General features: G+C 40.0%; 1 protein-coding gene across 3 annotated transcripts in view; it reads left to right on the forward strand.

Annotated features, from left to right (window-relative positions):
• nyap1 (neuronal tyrosine phosphorylated phosphoinositide-3-kinase adaptor 1) overlaps positions 1–19,424 on the forward strand; it is a 45,954-nt gene that overhangs the window by 10,263 nt on the left and 16,267 nt on the right. For 2 of the 3 annotated variants that reach the window (XM_017308634.1, XM_008427633.2), the window contains exon 2: positions 14,447–14,686. In XM_017308634.1, coding sequence (XP_017164123.1) covers positions 14,447–14,686 — 240 coding nt within the window. Of the gene's footprint in view, positions 1–12,377; positions 12,398–14,446; positions 14,687–19,424 lie in introns of those variants that run through there. The other variant, XM_017308635.1, reaches the window with a different exon arrangement.

Genomic DNA, 19,424 nt, shown 5'->3' on the forward strand with positions numbered 1-19,424 from the left:
TTTTTTTTTTCCTGTGGATTTCCTAAAACACCCAAACAGACTGCGCCCTTGGAATTTGAGCAGCAGCAGGGCATTAGGTTAGTAATACTAAGGCACATGTCTCCTGTTGACCATTGGTGCACTTTAAAAAGAAGACAGCTGCCGTCAGGATCCGCTCGCTTTAGTCTACATTGTATTATTATTGTTTTTTTTAGGAGACTTCATTCTTCTTTTGTTGTGATTCTAAAACGACCTATCGTTAAACACTTTCACATTCAATGTGATTTGTTTGAAATTATTTGTATGCCCAGAAATTGTTGTCGTAAATCTCACCATCACCTTTGGCTTCCCTTTAGACAACATGCTGTTCAGATYGAGAAACAGCTGAAGACTTGATTAACTGATTTGTCGTTTAAGTTCACCCGTTTTCTTAATGGGATCTTTCTCTTTTAATCATTGTKTAGTGGAAACTTGTGAAACTGAACTTTATATCCTAACCTTGTCAGTGCAGGTAAATGAAGGTCAAACAATTGTTTGAAGATAAAACACGAGAACCTGTTTAGTTAGTTTTGTAATTTCTTTTTATGTGTCATTTTAAGCTATTTTTTACAACCTGCTCACTCTGCTCACTATAAGGACATTATATAGTTTCATTTCCAAATGGAATCAGGCTTTTTTACATTTAACCCATTGGTTTACATCTTTATGCATAAATTGTTTTGTTAATCTAACTAGATCTTGCATTTTTAAACATGTGAAAGAAAGGTAGAAAAGTTGATTTTCTCCTTTTCTGTTAAAGAGCTTCATAGACAATAATTGGTCTGTTCTCAATAATATTTTGGGTTCTAAAGAATTGGGCTCTGGTCATTTTGCAGCTCCATCATTTTCTACTTTTTCAGGTTTTGTGGCTCCTAACCTGACCTTACCAGGTAAAAAAAAGAAAAGAGAAAAGGGAGCAGTTCACGATAGGATGATTAGATTTAGCACTGATCTGGATGAATTTTTATGTCATTTTCAACCTGCATTTGCAACCAATTATTTTAAGTAAAACGTCCTCGAATCTATTTCTATTTTTAGTTTAAAATGTAAAATGTGGTTATGTGACTCAAAGACATTATGGAAACCAGCTGGAGTTACAWATGTAGTTACATCTAAGTAGAAATAGAAAGTCTTCAGAAAAACAAATACATGAAATATTTGGCCTCTTATGATTATTTGACATTAATTTGTCATAAAACACAAGAAGAAATAAATTGATGTTTAGGTACACTGATATGAGACATTTGGTTGATGCAAAAAAAAAAAAAAGATTGAAAGTAGGAATAAAATGGCAACATAAAGGTACAAAATTGGGGTAGAAAAGAGCAAAATGGAGAGTTAGCACAGAGCCYAACGACAGCGGATGAAACTGAACTGACGGCTACAAGTTCCTCAACCAGGAATATTCAGTGTTGTGTTTAAAGTAACAAGCAATTTATTTCTATTTCATACTCATCAAAGAGTAAATAATGAAAGGAAAATGCATTATTGATGATATCCAGTTGCTAGTGGTAAAACCGATAGAATAGTGTGGATGTGTTTAATATGCATGCCTTTACGTTTTTAATGACGATGTTTCCATGCTGAGCCAAAAAAATAATAATTTGCATAGTTTTATGCTTGTACCGAAGTTTGTTTACGCTGTTTAACTCTACACCAGTTTCATTTTATGCATCATTAATGTTGTTATTTAAACTTTTATGGATTGGTTTTATGATATTTTTAAAAGTAACTACTAATAATATTAATTTTATCTTGAAGCAGATATTGTTGGGKTTTTTTTTTYATCTCAGTGATATAACAGCCCCAGTTTTTAATCAAGTTCTCTGCAAGACTACTTTTTGTAGATTACTACTACTACCTTTTCATTATCTCAGATCGGTCGCAGCGCTCATTATAAATAGGTGTAACGGTAAAGGTTCTTCCTGATGGCGCCTTGATTAAAGGGCACGCCATTTAACCAGCCATGTCCTGGTTACAAATGCTGCCTCAGACATCTGGAGGTACTTTCCTCATTTGTCTGCTGTCTTCGCTGGCTCTTCGCTCTGCACCTGCACTGCCTAACGCTAAACTYTGATAAAAACATGGAGACATGGACCAGTTGACTGTATCAAAACCACTGCGACTTTCTTTCTTTCTACAAGAACAAATAGTTTCAGAAACKCTTTATTTGACGGGGTGTGCATAAGACTGACATGACGCGATCATAAACATGGCACAACACGTCATGAACATGCCTGTTGTCATGAAGTGTCATTTGGTAAATAATGACACTTTTCATGCAAAGCAGCTTTAAAACTTGTATTAAAAGTCTATCAAAATGGTCAACTTTGCATTAAAAGTGTTGTTAAATACCGAATAATGCAAAGTTGACACTTTTAATGGACTTTTAATACAAGTTTTAAAGCTGCTTTGCATGAAAAGTGTCATTATTGACAAAATTACACTTCATGACAACAGTCATATACATTCATAAAAACCCCTTCATGTTCATAACAGGTGTTATGCCACGTTTATGTCAGTGTCACGTCAGTCTTATGCGCACCCCGTCAAATAAAGTGTTGCCATAGCTTCTATAGCTTCTAGCATTACTTTCATATGCATATGACATATGCAGCATCATTTTTGTTGTGTTGTTTCTGATGCACCGGATGCATGATCTGATGAAAAGAAAAAAAAAAACATGGCAAATTTTTAATAGGCAGAGATCTCCTGTACAAAATGAGGATGAGGATAAAGGGGCTTCGTTTAGCTTTACAAATAACCACTTACTTCTCTTGCTTCATCTGGGAGCTCCCTCTGCAGTCACATTATTGAATGTTTTTTTGTTTTTTTTTTCTCCCAGAGCGCTCCGGCTTTTAAAAGCTCATGCATGTCTGCGCTGCRTCTGAGCTGAAGATGACTGGGATGCATGCGGACAAATTAACCAATGGGATTTCAAATTAAATGCTCCTTTTAAGGGCCCCTTCTTTCTGGATAGTAATCGTCTTATGGTATCCAGTTTTCACTGCAGAGTGTAGTCAAGGGTAATGATGTGTGGTAATGTTTTCCTTGAGGCAACTCATCTTTGTTCATTTCCCTCTGTTTTCCTCTCATTAAACCTTTCAAAGTCATTTTGCATGGTACTCTGCAAAATAAATAAAGTTGGGCACCAGCAGCTCTTCCCCTCTTGCTGGCACTGAGAGCCCAGACTGAAGCCATTCGAACTGCTTCATGTTTGTTGTTTTTACGGGATTATTCACTAAGATAAGGTACAGAGATTTTTTTAAATGYATTTTTTTTTATCCTAAACTGAGCTTTTAGCCCTRAAGTACTTGTATATTTTTAATGCACTTGCTTAGAAATGCAAACTGCTTGGCCCAGCTTAGCATGTTAATGTGCTCGCTCTCATTAATGTTCTACATTTATGCTAAAACCTTCAGAAGACCTTSAATGTTTTTCAGAAGACTTAGAGAAGGTGGAAACTTCTTCCTGGCGGCTGCCAGATGCTGCAAACAGTGAAGAATACGTTTGCCCGATCCTTCCTCCACTAAGACGTCACTATATTAAAACGTGTCTGAAACTGATGKGGGAGCAGAAGGAGCTCAGAAATCTCTTGTAGAGGTAATTTATTGTCTGCTAGTTTGCTAAAGGTCAGAGTGAAGCAGCGGAAGAACTCAAGACAACAGGAGCAGTCTGCGAACGAGGCGCCGGCACGCAGCGACTTAAAGAAATGCAAATCTGAGCTGTAGTATATCTTCAGTATGTGTTGTAAATGTCAGAGCAGTCGTGCCTCACGCTGAAATGTATCCCACGTGCTTGGCTACCTGTCAGCGAAATAAACTCTCCACTTATTGATTCTGAAAACAAGCATGTTTTAGATCTCAGATTTCGCAGACCCTAATGTAGTTGTTGAGCCGTCACAAAAGTATTTGTAGCTCTTTCACTTTTTGCCACAAACTTCAGTGGATTTTTTGGGTATTTCTTAGTGACAGTCCAGCACGAGGTGGTGCGTGTTTTTGTCTAAACTCGTAGCTCTGGTATTAAGAGGATGATTTTGRCAAACTTGAAGCTGGACTTCTTATGGTCTTCTTGCCTCATTCATCAGAGACATATTTGAGAATTTCTTAATGTTTATTTCTCTTTCTATTTTTATCAGCAATACATTGCAAACAACACAGAGACTTTTCACTCTCGTACAACAGCCTGTTCACAAGACAAATGTGTTTTTAGAAGAAGACACMGAAGCCGTCTCGCCGTTGAAGATCACACAGATACATGCTTCTGATCATAATTCAGTCACTTTTTTTATCTGCCAGACCTCCAATTATAGKAGAATGTAGCTAAACGCTGACACCGTTGGTACTTTAATGTCTGTAATCTGCGATCGCCTGTCATTTGCCCCTCCCTCAGCCCCCCCTTTTTTTTTTTTCATTTCTATCACATACCTGAACAACTCGATGACAAGAAAACAAATTGCCCGATTGAGGCCCTGGGCTGAGAACCTGTCAGTCACTCATGTGGGGCCAATAAAGCAGATGATTGACATGCCCGTCTGATACTTTAAAAACTTTTACGAGGCAGTCAAAGCAGCAGAAGACACACAATGCAATGCAAAATATTTACACTAGTTTAAACTTGCCATATTTTCCTGACTGCAGTTCAAACCTCAGTCTGTTTTATTGGCATTTATTGCAAAACAACATGCATATGCAGCATATACAGATGATGCGGAAGGATCAACAACTTGAAAACACCATCTCCAATGTGAAACATGGTGCTGGCAGTGTCATGCTGTGGGGAGAGTCTGTTACAATGTGCAAAAACAACAATCACTTTCCAGTGAGAAAACAACCCTAAGCATCCAGCCAGAGCTGCAATATGAATCTTTATTTCAAACTATGTTGATGTTTTGGGATGGCTCAAAATAAATCCAAGTGAGAATCTGTGGCAAGAGCTGAAAATTGACGTTTATCTGCCGTCTATCCAACGTGGTTGAGCTTGTGTTGGTTCTCAAAGAAGAAAGGGGGGAAAAATGTCACATCCCCAGCGACGTGTGACTCTGGTCGCAGTGAAAGGTGACCCTACAAACACAATCACATTTTCCAGACTTTTTGCTGTAAAAATGTTGAAAATAATGTCCCACTTTGTGCATTACCTTGTGTTGGACCATCACATAACGGGTTTTCTGTGGCATGAAAAAGTTCAAGTGGTGTGAAAGGCTCTTTAAGTAAAGCTGCAGTGAGTCTGGCGACTTTGTCCCGTAGTCACGCTTTCATTTCACGTTCTGCCCGGTTTAAAGTGAGCCACTAATAACCTACTACTAAAATGCTGGTGAACAGCGTTGGGCTGAAGTAACCGGGCCAGGAGAAAGAAAAGAATGAGGTGGGAGAGCGGTGTGTGTGGGTATGCGTGTGCTTAGACAGCCTACGCTGTGACCCGCTCAGCGGGGGATTTTTTTGAGCTGAAGGAGGAGGCTGATTCAAACGTTGACGACCACTCGTGGCCTACCTGGCTCCGCTAATCACACCAACGCTGCTGTGACATCACCAGCCAGTTAAAAGAAAAGCCATTGGACAAATGCAACGGGGGGCATAAAACTGAGGAGAAATGAGATGAGTTCATGCCATGTGGTTGGCTGATTCACTCTGTTTTTTACAAGCGATTGAATGGAGGTGCTTAATAAATTGGTGGGTAGTGTGTGTGCTTGTTGTGTTTGTTGTGCTGAATTAATGAAAAAATGACGATCAAACTCGAACGGCTTGATAAATGTGATTAACTCTAGAAAATCGATCAGCTTTGAGCTTGATTAACCCAGTTAAAGTGAGAACCAACAACTGCGCATTTGGTTATTTCAACCAAACCCACACACTGAAACCCAGATGAGTGTGGCTATTTTATTTGAAAAAAAACCCCCCCAAAAAAAAACTTATTTATTAATTTATTACCGGTCAGGGTTATCCACCAAGCGCAATCGTTCAACAGACTTAAAAACATTAGATTTTTGTTACGTCTAGTTTCCTTTAGGTCAACAAAATTGTGCCTTGCAGGTTTTTGCGGTATATTTTTTATCCTTTTCAAACTCTGACAGCTGATTATTCCCCCTCAAATAAAGCTTTCTAAGGCATGTTATGCTTTGTTTTGTTTTGCTTTTGCCATCATCTCTGGGAAGATGTGAGTCAAGCCCACCAAGAACAGCTGTGAGGCAAATCGTATGTTAAGTGCACTGTGATGTTCATCTGATTCCTGTTTCGCTTTGGGCTATTGGACTTTGCCTAATTGTTGCTGAATAGTTTATGAGGTTTGTCATGTTGTGGCAGGGACAGCCTGGTGCTACGGTATATAGAGCTTTGGGCTTCTTATAGATGCATAGAAAAACCTTTACATCATGTTGGTTCACAGGCAGTTGCTTCTGCATGGGTTGTTTTGATTAAAGATTTATAATGTTATAGAAAAAGAAAACAAAACTCACGGATTTGTTCGGTTTTTGCTTTTTCGTCACACTTTTAATATTACAGATCAGAAAACAACTTTAAAATTAGCAAACAGTCAAACAAATAAGCACAAAATGTAGTTCTTGAATAATGAAATTCAATTATAAGAGGGAAAAACACTCCAAACCAGTCTGACCCTGCGTGAAAACATAATTGCTACTTGTGAATTTGTGATCTAATTTTCTTTTTAGAAAGCTGAATTCACTTCCACATGTCACACCCTGATTAAATCGCTGCCTGACCTGCAGAATCAAGAAATAACTTAACAGAGCAAAGTACATCTAAATCACTGCAGACGTCACTTTTCTTGGTTAAGATCAGTGTTCATAGTTTGACGATAAGAAAGAGTGACTGACAAAAATTGTATTAGTGTGAGAGTTCCTGGGCAAAGAACTCAATGATCTGCAAGACATTTGGCAAAAAGATACTGTGGACTTGCATAAAACTAACAGACTGTAGAAACACAGAGGTGGTAGAGTGATGATGTGGGACTCCCTGTTGCTGAAAACAGTGGAAGCTCAAATTCTGCTGTCTACTAGAATATCCTCAAAGAGAACATCAAGCCATCAATTTCTGACTTGATGCTGAAATCTTCGGTTTCTCAACAGGACAATTATCCAAAGCACAAGGTCTAGTCAAAGTCCTGACGTAACTCATGATATGACCTTAAATGGGCTATTATTGCTGTAAAAGTCTCCAAAGTGGCTGAATTACAAAGTTCTGTACAGAAAACCAGGTCCAAATTTTTCCACAGTGATTTACAACAACATCTACATTTGATGGTTGTTGTTGTAAATCAGTTATTTGATTTAGGAGGCAATTACTTTTTCACATCAGGCCAGGTTTGTTTWGTTTTTTTCCCTCGTTAATAAATGAAATTCTTATTTGAATTTAAATCTATTCAGGTCATCTCTGCCTCATTAAAATTTGTTCAGTGATCTAATAAGTTTTACAGAACAGCAAAACCAGGAGGAGACCTTTTTTCATGGCATTGTTAAAGTAAATGTAAATCTTTAAAGTAAAACCTGAAGCTGGACAAAGAGAAACAGGAACCACTGAAGGATTGTTCGCTYCCCCCCCCCAAAAAAAATCTTGGTCAGGAGAAGGATGCTGGCTCAGTGAAGCGTGTGCAGCTGCAGAGAGGAGCTTTTCCCCTCGTGCACAAACGTGAGCATTAAGGAGTTTTTCAGCCTCGCTCTTTTCCCTGCAGCGCCATATACGATGCTGCTGTGTCTGGGTTTCAGCTAGCAGACGGGGAAAAAAAMCCAAAACACAACAAACAAATCGACGGACCATGGCTCTGTGTATCACGTGACATCTCGGTCATGTTTTTTTTTTTTTACTCTTTCTTCTGGAAATGTTGTACTTTGTCGTGCAGAGAAAGCGCGGGCGCTGCTCACACGCTTTATTTTTCCAGCTTCATTGTTCTGGGTTTATTCCTTTTTCTGTTTTCTGCTCGCATGTCATTCGCAAGCCTGCCTCTTTTCTCTTATATGATGAACAACAGAATAAGAAGAAGAGGTTCGACATCCTTAAGCTGCTCTGTGCTCATATATGCTAAGTGCAGCAGGTCACCTTGGTTGCTGCAGATCCCGGCAGAAGGGGACAGAGGTGAGGGCAAGCCAGGGTGGGAAATGGAGACTGGGAGGTCACTGACACGCCYGTCTCTTCTGACCAGAAACAGAGATTACACATTCATCTCTTTCATTTCAAGAGCTCATTAGATTGTTTTTTTTATTTTTATTTTATAGCAGCTTCCTGCGACTCTCCATGCTATACACTATTCATGATCCACTCTCTGTACAGGTGTTGACTTATGCACACACACGGTGGAAGTAATATGTGCATACGTGCGACAAATACCGAGCGTTTCAGAGAGTTTTTACGTCTTTGTCCTGGTCGCACGGGGCCAAGCACGATTAGGGAAAGCTTTTTGGAGGATATTTCTGGTCACGGTTCGTGAAAAATTTAAAGAGCACTCAATTTGCACAACGCTGTGGGAGGAAAATCTACATACATGTATATTTGAGTGAATGTCGTTGGGGCTTCCTTTTGTTTCATGTTGTTAAACAAAACACAAGTCAATTCAGGGTTTTTTTAAAGTAATATTTTTTTTAACAAAAGTAGCTTCTCATCTCATTCATCACATATAAAATTAAACAAATTGGTGATGATGATCCATCCATTTTCTTTCACCCTTGTCCCTTAGTGGGGTCAGGAGGGTTGCTGGTGCCCATCTCCAGCTAACGTTCCGGGCGAGAGGCAGGGTACACCCTGGACAGGTCGCCAGTCTGTCACAGGGCAACACAGAGACACACAGGACACACAACCATGCAAACACACACTCACACCTGGGGACAATTTGGAGAGGCCAATTACCTGACAGTCATGTTTTTGGACTGTGGGAGGAGACCGGAGTACCCGGAGAAAACCCACGCATGCACAGGGAGAACATGCAAACTCCATGCAGAAAGACCCAGGGCCGGGAATCGAACCCAGAACCTTCTTGCTGCAAGGCAACAGCTCTACCAACTGCTCCACTGTGCAGCCCTGGTGATGATGATATTGCCCTTATATTACTTCTAAGGAATATTTGTATAAGCATAGGTGGGGCTGGAAAGAATTGGTGGACAAAACTGTCTTGGTAAACCCGATGCAGCATAAATTATCCCACTGACCAAATGTTAAGAACAACAAATTCCCATTGCAAGTTTAGCAATGGGAATTGCTAAACTCCCATTGCTAACACTTTTCTCACACTTTTCTCAACAGAAAGTGTGAGAAATCTGCCCATTAATATTTTGCAAGCTTTTGTGTACTTGCAAAAAAGCAAAAATAAACGTGTGTCACCATGTAGCTAGTGGTTTGTTTGGTGAGTAAACTCTCCTCGGCGACTAGAGGGACGCATCCACAGGTGGAGGTGAGATTTTGTGCTTCTCTGAAATTCCCCGTTGGCCAAAGCGAAACTGCGTAGTTTGATTGGCATTGAATTGGTTTCCTTTGATGAGAACCTTCTTTTCTTTCTTCCCTGCGTCTGGATATGAGCCAAATTATCCGGAACATAAAGTCAAAACAGCAAGACATACAGCCAGGCAAAGTGTGGGAAATCCTCGCAGTTTTTGGAACAAGGCTGTTAGGGCTTGCTGGAAACCATAACAAGCTGAAGGGAGGCGGGACGCCGACTCATTGCAAATGTAATTAAACTCTTTATTTTCATGAATGCTGGCATGAATAGGGCCAGGTGATCCTGTGACTTCCAAACCGGGACTCAAGGAGGGTGTGGTCGCTACAAGGCGACCACACCCTAAGTATTACACAAACTAAATATTCACTTCTTTAAACTATTTGACTTGCCAACTAATTATTTAGTTTACAGCCAGCTAAATATCACTTTGCTAATTAAGAATTTAGTTTGAAATTGCCACCTATAAATAAACAAATATCTTGATGAAAATCTGAAAAAAAATATATGCTGAGCATTTAGCTTTCAGTCCCAAATGGTGAGATCATTCTTCAGTGGAGTAAAAGAAGGATTCATATAAAAGTAATTCACTCTGTCCTTATGTTATGCATTATACATCCTTCATCCCAACACTCATATGCTATAAACAAAAGAGGGAGTCATCAGAGACAAAGAGCATTTCCATAGATGCGACAGAATTTATGTCTTCATTTCTTCATATCCACACTTCAAATCAGGACTAAAAGTTACTGAATAGTTTTTATATTGTCATAAATATAGAGCTGCGATGAGGTCAGGGAATCAAGTTGACTTTCCAGTAAATACAGAATGGACCGAGGCGCTAAGAAACATTTTAGTAACACTCTCTACTGCTGAGATATTTCTACATGTTTAAAACCTACATGCGGTGTGAAGGTCAGAGCGTCGTCGCCGTTTGCATCACTGGGGCTGATGAGTGCAGATACTCTCATCACTTCAGAGTCGCACACGCCATTGATGATGTACGACTGAAGCTCCTGCAAAGTTTCTCCCAGGTACCAAGTCGTACGGCGAGCCTGACGTCCTGCATCGTACATTCAGCGGCGGAGGAAGAAATGCGAGTGTTGCTAGGAGACCACACACAGCACACACAGTGTGAGCGGCTTGATTTCACCTCCCTACCCCCCATTCTTAGTCTGACTGCCTTTCAGTATTTCTTTATCCTCTCTTCCTCATGGCTCCCTCTGTTTTATTAGTCTCAGACTCAGGTACCCCTCAGAGTCAGTCTAGATGTGATACGGTTTTCACCAGAGTATATTAATCTTATTCTTGCTCTCCATTTGTCGGCTTCCCCCATTTTTTTTTTTTTTTTTACCAGACGCCCCTCCCGTCGCTGTGGCGCTGCCTCAGTATCCCCTGCTCTCTGACTGTGTGTGCTTCAAGCTGCTCATTCTTCTCCTCAATGTTTTGCTGCATCCTAGCGCTATTTTCTCCTCTTTTTTTTTCTCACTTTGTGACAAACTACATCACTTTTGACTGACGGGTTGAATTGCTGGAAATTGCTTTACATGAATTGTTGCGATATTTGAGCACAGCTAAACAAGCTCTGCCAGATAGGTTTGATTTTTGTTGGGTTTTTTACGCTTACTGCAGCTTTTATCACTTAATAATTTTCCAAACTTAAATTGCAACAACTAACAATGTAAGCAATGACGAAATGCGAACCCAGCCGACTCTTTGAGACGCATGTTGCTCCTGGTACAATATGTCCTGTGCTGTTTGCTAGCTCTTTAAAGCTAACTGCTGTGTGAAAAGACTCATTTTAATTGTGCCATTTAAAGTTCAATTTTCACAAATACACAATGCAGCCCAGTGGAATTAAGTGCTTATGTTGAATATGGTGTGACCTGTTCAAGGTCAGGATGGCGCTCTGGTGTGTCCGTCTGCACAGCGGTGTTGCTGTGCCACTCACAGCTTGGTGCTGCAGCTCTACTTGGACCAACAGCTGTGATGACGGCTGCAGGGCAGAGGTCCACACCATAAAACCTCACCAAAGTGCTAAGTTCATTATTAGTGAAAGATGAATACCATAACTGCATGGACATATTCTCTGCCTGCTGAAGCTTCTCTCACCGTTGAAAATGAACCTCCATTACTATTTTTGATGCAGTACCGCTCAAAAGTGTTACATTTCTCCACAAATTGTGTCCAGTTATAAATGCAAACGTCATGCAGTCACGCATATTTGTCAAATAGAAGCAATGCATGCTTTTTTTTTTATTTTTACACAAACTGAAATGTGATTCATATGGATGCCCCTACAATCTGATGCCCTTAAATTAAATGTATTTTTGACCAATTCCCCTCTGAAGTCTGATTATTGAGAAATCTGACTGTAAGTAAAACTGTACTGAAAACGAAGCGAACACGAAGCATCTTGAAGACCAAGGAGCGCAACAGACATGTCAGGGATAAAGTTGGGCCACACTTTTCAGATTATAGTGACGTGACAAGTTGAAGATAAAGATCTATATATTTTATTCTCTGTTTTCTCTGTTAACATGAACCAACATTTGAATCAGATGCAGTGGATCTGCTGTTGTTGCTTCACACCACGTGTACGCATGCGTGTGTGTGCGTGTGCTTGCGTGTGTGTGCGTGTGTGTGTGTGTGTGTGCGTGTGTGTGTGTGTTTGGCATGTGAGGGGCCTTGTGGGGCGTAGTAGGTGTGTGCATGCATTTGCTTATGTTCATGAATGAGTAGTATGCAGCGTTGCATGCAGATTGAATTGCGTGAATCATGACTCCATCTGCCTTCTGGTCCTAACAAGGAATTCATGCGCCTCCTGACCCTGCAGATGCCCCTGAAGCCACTTGCTAAATGCTCCGAGTTCAGTTGTCTCACGAAGGGGCTGAGAGCAGATTGTATTGTGGAAGTTTCTTTTAATACGGACACGTCTAATGAGGTATGTGGAGTTTTGCATGTTCCGTCCGACTGGTTAATTGTAAACCAACCCCCCCACCCAACCCTACCCCCCAGTGCATAATGCAACAATTGTAGGCCTGCCGGCTCAGCTGCCAGATCCCAGAAACCAAAATCAAAGCCACACTTAGCGAAAGCCCCACCTCCAGTCGCTGCTCTCTAACCTAATTAACATTGAGTCAGCAAGCATGGAAGCAGCAGTGGTCGAGGTTGTGGTCAGGGCTGTGGGATACAGGAATAGCAGAAGCAACGCTGACACACTGGATGACACACTGCGGCCATGACGGGAATCACACACAGATCAGCACGCTGCCTGGCCCCGTCGACGGTGCCTGCTGCTTCCACTGTTTAGCTCTTGTCTTTATGGAAAGACATGGTTGACAGTTTGTGAGTTTTTAAGATGGCATGGTAATGGTTAATGTAAGTTAAACGGTCCTGATGATCAAGAGGGATGCCATTTAAGTTTTACGGTGTCTAAATGTTGTTTAAATATCTCCTCAAAGGAGCATGATATTATAATTCAGCCACTGCTTTACAACAGATAAGTTTAAAATAAAGCCACAACAAGAAGAATCTTTAAATTATTTTACAAAAACATAAAACATAAAAATAAATTGGTTAAAAAAACTGTGTTCACCCCCTTTGCTCTGATAAATAACATTTAGCACAGTCAAAAAACGCTCCTAGCTAGTAAATCGTTTCTGGCTGGTATAATTACAGATGGTCCATGAAGGCCTCAACAATGATGAATAATGCAGAGAGGTCAGAGTAACCCTGTGCGAAAGTTTAAAGCAGATGTGAAATATTTTATTGCATTGTTTAATGGCCTAGTCAAAGTAAAGACCTAAATTTATTAGACAATTTGTGACAAGACTCTAAAATTGACTGATTTTGAGCTGTTTTRCAAAGTACTGAATGGACACTGCAGCTATAATAACATCAAGGGTTGACTCAGGGCGGCATAAGTGTATGCCACACTTTTCAGATTKTTATTCAAACCGCTGAAAACCATGCACAGTTTTTCTTCAACTTCACAATTTTACATCACAGAGTGTATCTTGCCACATTTAATCCCTAAAGTATACTTTGTRGTTGCTGTGATATGAAAGGATTTCAAAAAAGTTTTTTATTTTTTTATTTTTTGTAGATCTGCAACTTACATGCATCGGCTTTTATTTTCACTTTTTCAAATGGAGGGTTTCAAATGTTCAATAAAAGTTTTATCTGCGTGAGAAAAAAAAARAAGACTTTYTTGCATTGCTAAGTCTCCTAATCACACAAGCTTCCACATCCGGTAACATATTCAGACTGACTTGTCAAACGATTCTGCGCAGCTCGAGAAAGTGGAACCAGCGAAAACACCTCGGCGTTCTCCACTAARACACATCTGAACTCTGTTTCTATTTCTGATGGAAAAACACTGGCATCATGCTGCATCAGCTGACAGCTGTTCTTTTCTTCACCAACTGCGCTGCAAACTCACATCCTCTGACATGAATACACGGTTGGACTCTCAAATATCTGCCCCACAACAGGCCTGTTTTCTCATAGGGTTAACGTGAATGGGAAGCTGTGCGTGCGCTACATATGACAAACCACATTACTGTCTGCTTAGCAGGCAAGCTTAGATAGGCCATCCCAGGGCCTGCAGCCAAAGCTGCTCTGCAGCTGAGTTACCCTGCTTACTCAAATATTCATAACTGGATAATGAAAGTATAAATACACTTGCAGTCGGGGTAAACAAAACAGCAACTTTCATCATGCATGCATGGCTGTCTCCCCGCTGTGACGGCTGTCAGTTGCAGTAACGGACAGGGTGGTTTAATATAACCCAATAAGCATTGTAATGAACTGCCTCTCTTCGCGTTCTGCTAATTATTTGGTTTCACTTCGGTTTCATTTGTTGTTTCCACACACTGTGCGTCAACAGCTGTCAGTCTTGTCGGCTTCAATCAGCCCCGGGAAGCTACTAGACGAAGTTCCTTCGATGATTCATGCTCATACGCATTGTTCTTGTTTCCCTCTCTTTTAGAGGGGAGCTGCCTTTGGCATACACCCGCTCCTCCAGAGTCTTCTCCTGTACCATGAGCTCTGGCTCTGCCCAGGATGTGGCAGTCGAGCATTTCTTGCGTGACATAGAGAGGCGAAGCAAGCGGCTACACTGCGCTGTGATAGGCTGCGAGGAGGAGCGATCCTGCAGCGACATGAACCTGCTGTATCGAAAGAGTCGCTTGGACTGGAGGCAGAGAGAGCAAGAGGGAAGTAAGAAAAGGTGAGTGGCTGAGTGAGCGCACAGGAGCGCCGCATGTCCGGGATTACAGCGAGGCTCCGCTTGGAGGAAACTTAAACCTCTTAGTGAGCGTGAAAGAGGTTAATTTTAAAATCCTTATTCCAAGTGCAGTTCATAAAGTCAGAGAGGTTTCATGTGAGTTTACGCCTTAGTTCACGCAGAAGTTAAAAGTGTACCGCAAGGTGAGAAATACTGTGTTTAGTTCGAGATGAGATAAGGCGGAGTCCAAACCAACGAAAAGCTCTATTATATAAGTAGATATGAAATTGCTGTTTTAACAAAAACATTAATATCCCTTAAAACTTTGACTAATTCTGTCATACAGCCACACACTTCACAGTATTCTGCTGAACCTGTTTAGCAGAAGCAGATTAAAGGAGGGAGGTAGTTATAAAAGTAAGATCATGTATCATTTTCCCTCTGCTGTATAGTTATATGCTTTTTTTTTTAGTTTTGGTCTGTTTCATAAAATCACTTAAAAAAAACATTGAAACATTTTGTAGCTATACTCTAAGGCCACATGTGTCAAACTCAAGGCTTGGGGGCCAGATCTAGCCCACTGTAGCTGCTTATGTGGCCCTCTAGACTCCAAATGACATCAATAAGTCCTTCCAGTTTTTCACTAATCAAAATCAACAAATCTCCACATTTCTTTTTTTTWAAATTTATTTATTTATAATGCAAAGTTTCTCAAAATAGGTCAAAAACATTGAGTTTAAGTGACTGCTGCTTCAACTTCACTTAATGTGAAATTATAATCCGCAATTGATATGACGAGTAATAAAAGATCACATTTAACATCACACAAAAATTCCTTACAAACATTTCTAAATTGGCACCACAAAATCTACAATTTTGATTGCAAAAATCCCCCCACTAAAACAATAACAAGGAACAGTATAATTGGTTTTATTAGTATATTCTGGCACAACTGGCCCTTTAAGAGCACTCAGATTTTAGATATGGTCCAAAATGAAGATGAGTTTGACACCCCTGATCTAGGCTCTAGAGAAATAACCTTCAGGATTACAGTTGTGTTTTTAAACATTATTTTTTCCAACATAGCAGCAGTTTGTTTTTCTGTACTGCACCAGGTGAAAATATATGAAATGTTATGTCATTTCAAGATGAACTCATCAAATACAGAGACAACCATTTATTAATATCTTAACAGTTTGTGACTGGGTAGTTCTATCAATTCTTTCTGACACAACCAGCCCTTTAAAGACACTCTTGATCTCGGCGTGGCTCAGGATATCTTTAGACCACTTTTGTTCATCTAGGCAAGAAAATGACTCAGGATGCTTTTATCAACTGCAAGTTTGTGTTAAATGTCAGACTTAAGAGGGCTTAAAGTTTCACTCTTTTACCTTTGGTTTTATTGGGTCAGACGTTAGCTGAGAACACGCCAACAAATGCACCATCACAAAAACAAACAAGTGAAGCCTCGCGTCCTGCAGAGGGTGTTGATAACGCTCTGCCATCACTCTCACATGACAGTTTCACATGACAGTATTGTGTTGAACAGCGACTGCATCGCAGCGAATGAGCGTATCTTGTTTATCTGCGAGGCAGAGGAGAGACGTGACGTTCAAATGTGAGTCACCTGCAGCTCAGCGGAGCTGAGCGCTCTGTGTTCACGTCTTGCTTGTGGAGGGGGAACGGAGAAGTCCCACCGAGTGCTTTGTGACCCCGAACGGTGAGGTAGAGGTCCACATGTCAGCAGCAGAGACCGGCTTTGTGGTCGGATCGGAGTCAGCCGAGGAGCAGGGGGGCGAGTGGGACGATCGGGACGCGATGAACGACTGAAGCAGAGTCTTGTGGGTTGTGAAGCCACGGGGACAGAAAGCGGGAATAACAAATGCAGGAGGCGTGGATGGAGAAAGGCAGCATGCTGAAGAAGAGACGAGGACAGTGCATAGTCTGACATCCTTAGGGCCTCCGGAGAGAAATCACATTATACGGCAGAGAACTGCAGGATGGTAAAAAGGTGAGTTTCAGTATGGGTTTTAAAAATAGAGTCGATTTCTTATGCCGCTAATACAGGCAGACAGACTATTCCCAGTTGTGACGACTGGTGGGAGAAAACCTTGCTATCAGCCAAAGCTTTATTAATCCCAGCACAGAAACATGAGCAAGAGCAGCAAACGTCTCTTCACTTTAAAGGATTCCAAGCAGACAACATACATATAAAATGCCCTTAAAAACACTTAGCCATATGATCAAATAAAAAAAATCAGTAAATAAAAAAACATTTGTTAAACAGGTTTGATGGTTAAAGTGACAGAATTGTATCCTCTTTGCTAATTTCAGTAAGTGACTCTTGTTGTGGTTACTCACTCATGAATGAGAAAGTTTCTTTTTTTGCTTTTTGTTGCTTCTGGACGTGTCTTCAGCTGAGGGTCACATGCTGGTGAACAATATTCCAGCGGTGTAAGAGGAAACAGAAGATGAAAGTTTTACTGTAAATAAAACAACCACAGCAGCAACAAAGAACGTGGGATGGAAATAGAGTAAAACCCATAAAGGCAAATAAGCATGGTGCACTGTGTCAGTAAGGCCTCGCAGAATGAGGACAGCTGCAGGCTTGACGTTCACCCTCGGCTTCACACAAGAGTCAATGAAACTGTAGCAGTTTGACCCGAAACCGTTGCTTTTTCTTTTCTTTTCTTTTTTTTTTTAACTGCTTAAACACACTTAAACTTTGACCCAGAAAAGTAAATTAGAAATGGGGCCTTCGCTGCTACAGGCAGAATCATTTCAACTGGAATTAATTTCATCACAAAATATTTGCAAAGTCAATATTTTTCACTCAAAAGCAGAGTTAGCTTTCAGTGTACTACCTCTTCCTCTCTCAGTGAAAGCGTTTTAAACTGTAATTGTTTCACGTTGTTATGACAGTAGAGGTCGTATGCTTTGACTAGGACAGTAGAGTTCAACTTGTGGCTCTGGAGCTGCTTGTGGCTGGTTTGGCTTTCCACATTTCCTCCCTGTAATATAACACTACAGAACTGAACTCTAGTTGTTTTAGTATTTTATTTTTTCTGCATTTTCCTACAATATCTGCGCAGAATTTTAAAAAGCAGAATAAAACAGAAAAAAAATAAAACAATTTTGACATTAGGGAGAATAATAGATTATTTCTCTGACTGATTTTCTACAACAACAATGAAATATTTTGTTTTTAAAGTTGATGTTTTGTCTTTGTTCCAAAGATGAACAATTATGAGTTTAAAAGTACATGTATCTGTACTAAAAATATCCAGTATAACCCAGTTCGACATGCACCAAACAAGCCCAGCAGTGTTTACTACAAGAACACATGAAGCATGCTGTGTGATTAACTGAGCATGCAATTCAACATTGTGTAGCACAACTTTAAAAAGTGACACCAAATTATTAATAAAACTAGTAATTTAGATCGATATTACCAAATTGTGGAACCACTTGATTATCAAGAAAACATCCAAATAGTTCAGTCTCAGTTATTGGTCATACACATAGGCGTAGGAAGAGGGGGGGAGACGGGGGGGACATGTCCCCCCCAATATTGAAGAGAGTCACATTCGTCCCCCCCAATAATTTCACCTCAGTTGCGAAGAATTTTAAAATCTTCGCAACTGAGGTGCGAAGATTTTCGCACCTCAGTTGCGAAAATCAACTGAGGTGATTTTCAGTTGATTAAGGCCCTGTTGTGGGCCTTATTTTGAATAATAATTATTTTATTATGAGAGGAGCAGATCAGGCATAGGAGAGCCAGGTGGAGTTTCAGAGTGTGAAGATATAAAAATTATATTAATTAATTATATTAATTATATAAAAAAATTATATTAATTATATGAGACAATAAGAAAAGTGCTTGAGGAGAGGTTTAAAAATAAATTAGTGAAAAATTTTTGCTACAAAGTAAATAGAGTTTATATGTATAATAATGTATACATCTGGAAATGAAGTTGTTTAAATTCTCATTCTGTATGATAAAAACATACTTTTTATATTTAGTTCACATTCTGATCCTGTAAATTACGTAGTGTCTGTTGTAAATCCATGAATCCATGCAGGAACATCAGGCTGCAGAGAGTCAGAGGGAGGCAGAGACAGAAACACATATCTGTAGATATTTCAGTTAAATGTTTGCGGCTAAAAATGACAGGAGAATAAAAACATTTAGGCTTTTTGCTTCAGTGTTTTTTATGGCTCATGTTTGGTAAGTTACTGAATGCAGGGCTGGAAAGTGATACTGAGTTAACAGTGAGGAGCTAAGGTGTCAGATGTGAAAAGTATCATTTTTTATTTTGTAGATCAAACTGTTGCACTGATGTAGAGAGTTGTTCAAGAACAAAACTTGTTTTTTAGATTTTATTTTTGTTGGTCAAACTGCTGTGTTGAGTTTAAAACTGCCGAGTCCTATTTTATTATTAGTTTTTTACTTTGGTTTTAGAAAGAAGTAGAACCAGTTCAACTGCAAGTCAATTTATATCCGTGCATTTTGACCAATAATAAAATGTCTTTTGACCAATAAGATATATCAGAATCTGGTAGCCTGTCTGTGCTACCAGAGTATTTAGCTTGCCAGTTGTGAGGCAAATGCTAAAGTGAGTGTTCATCCTGGAATCCTGATTATTGGATTGTAAATAGTAACATGTTAGAATACTTGTTACTGAAACAAGGGTCAGATTAGAGTAACGCATTACTGATGTGATGATGGCATAATTGTTTG

This window comes from Poecilia reticulata, linkage group LG14 (assembly GCF_000633615.1).
Source record: "Poecilia reticulata strain Guanapo linkage group LG14, Guppy_female_1.0+MT, whole genome shotgun sequence".
NCBI classification, from domain to species: Eukaryota; Metazoa; Chordata; class Actinopteri; order Cyprinodontiformes; family Poeciliidae; genus Poecilia; species Poecilia reticulata.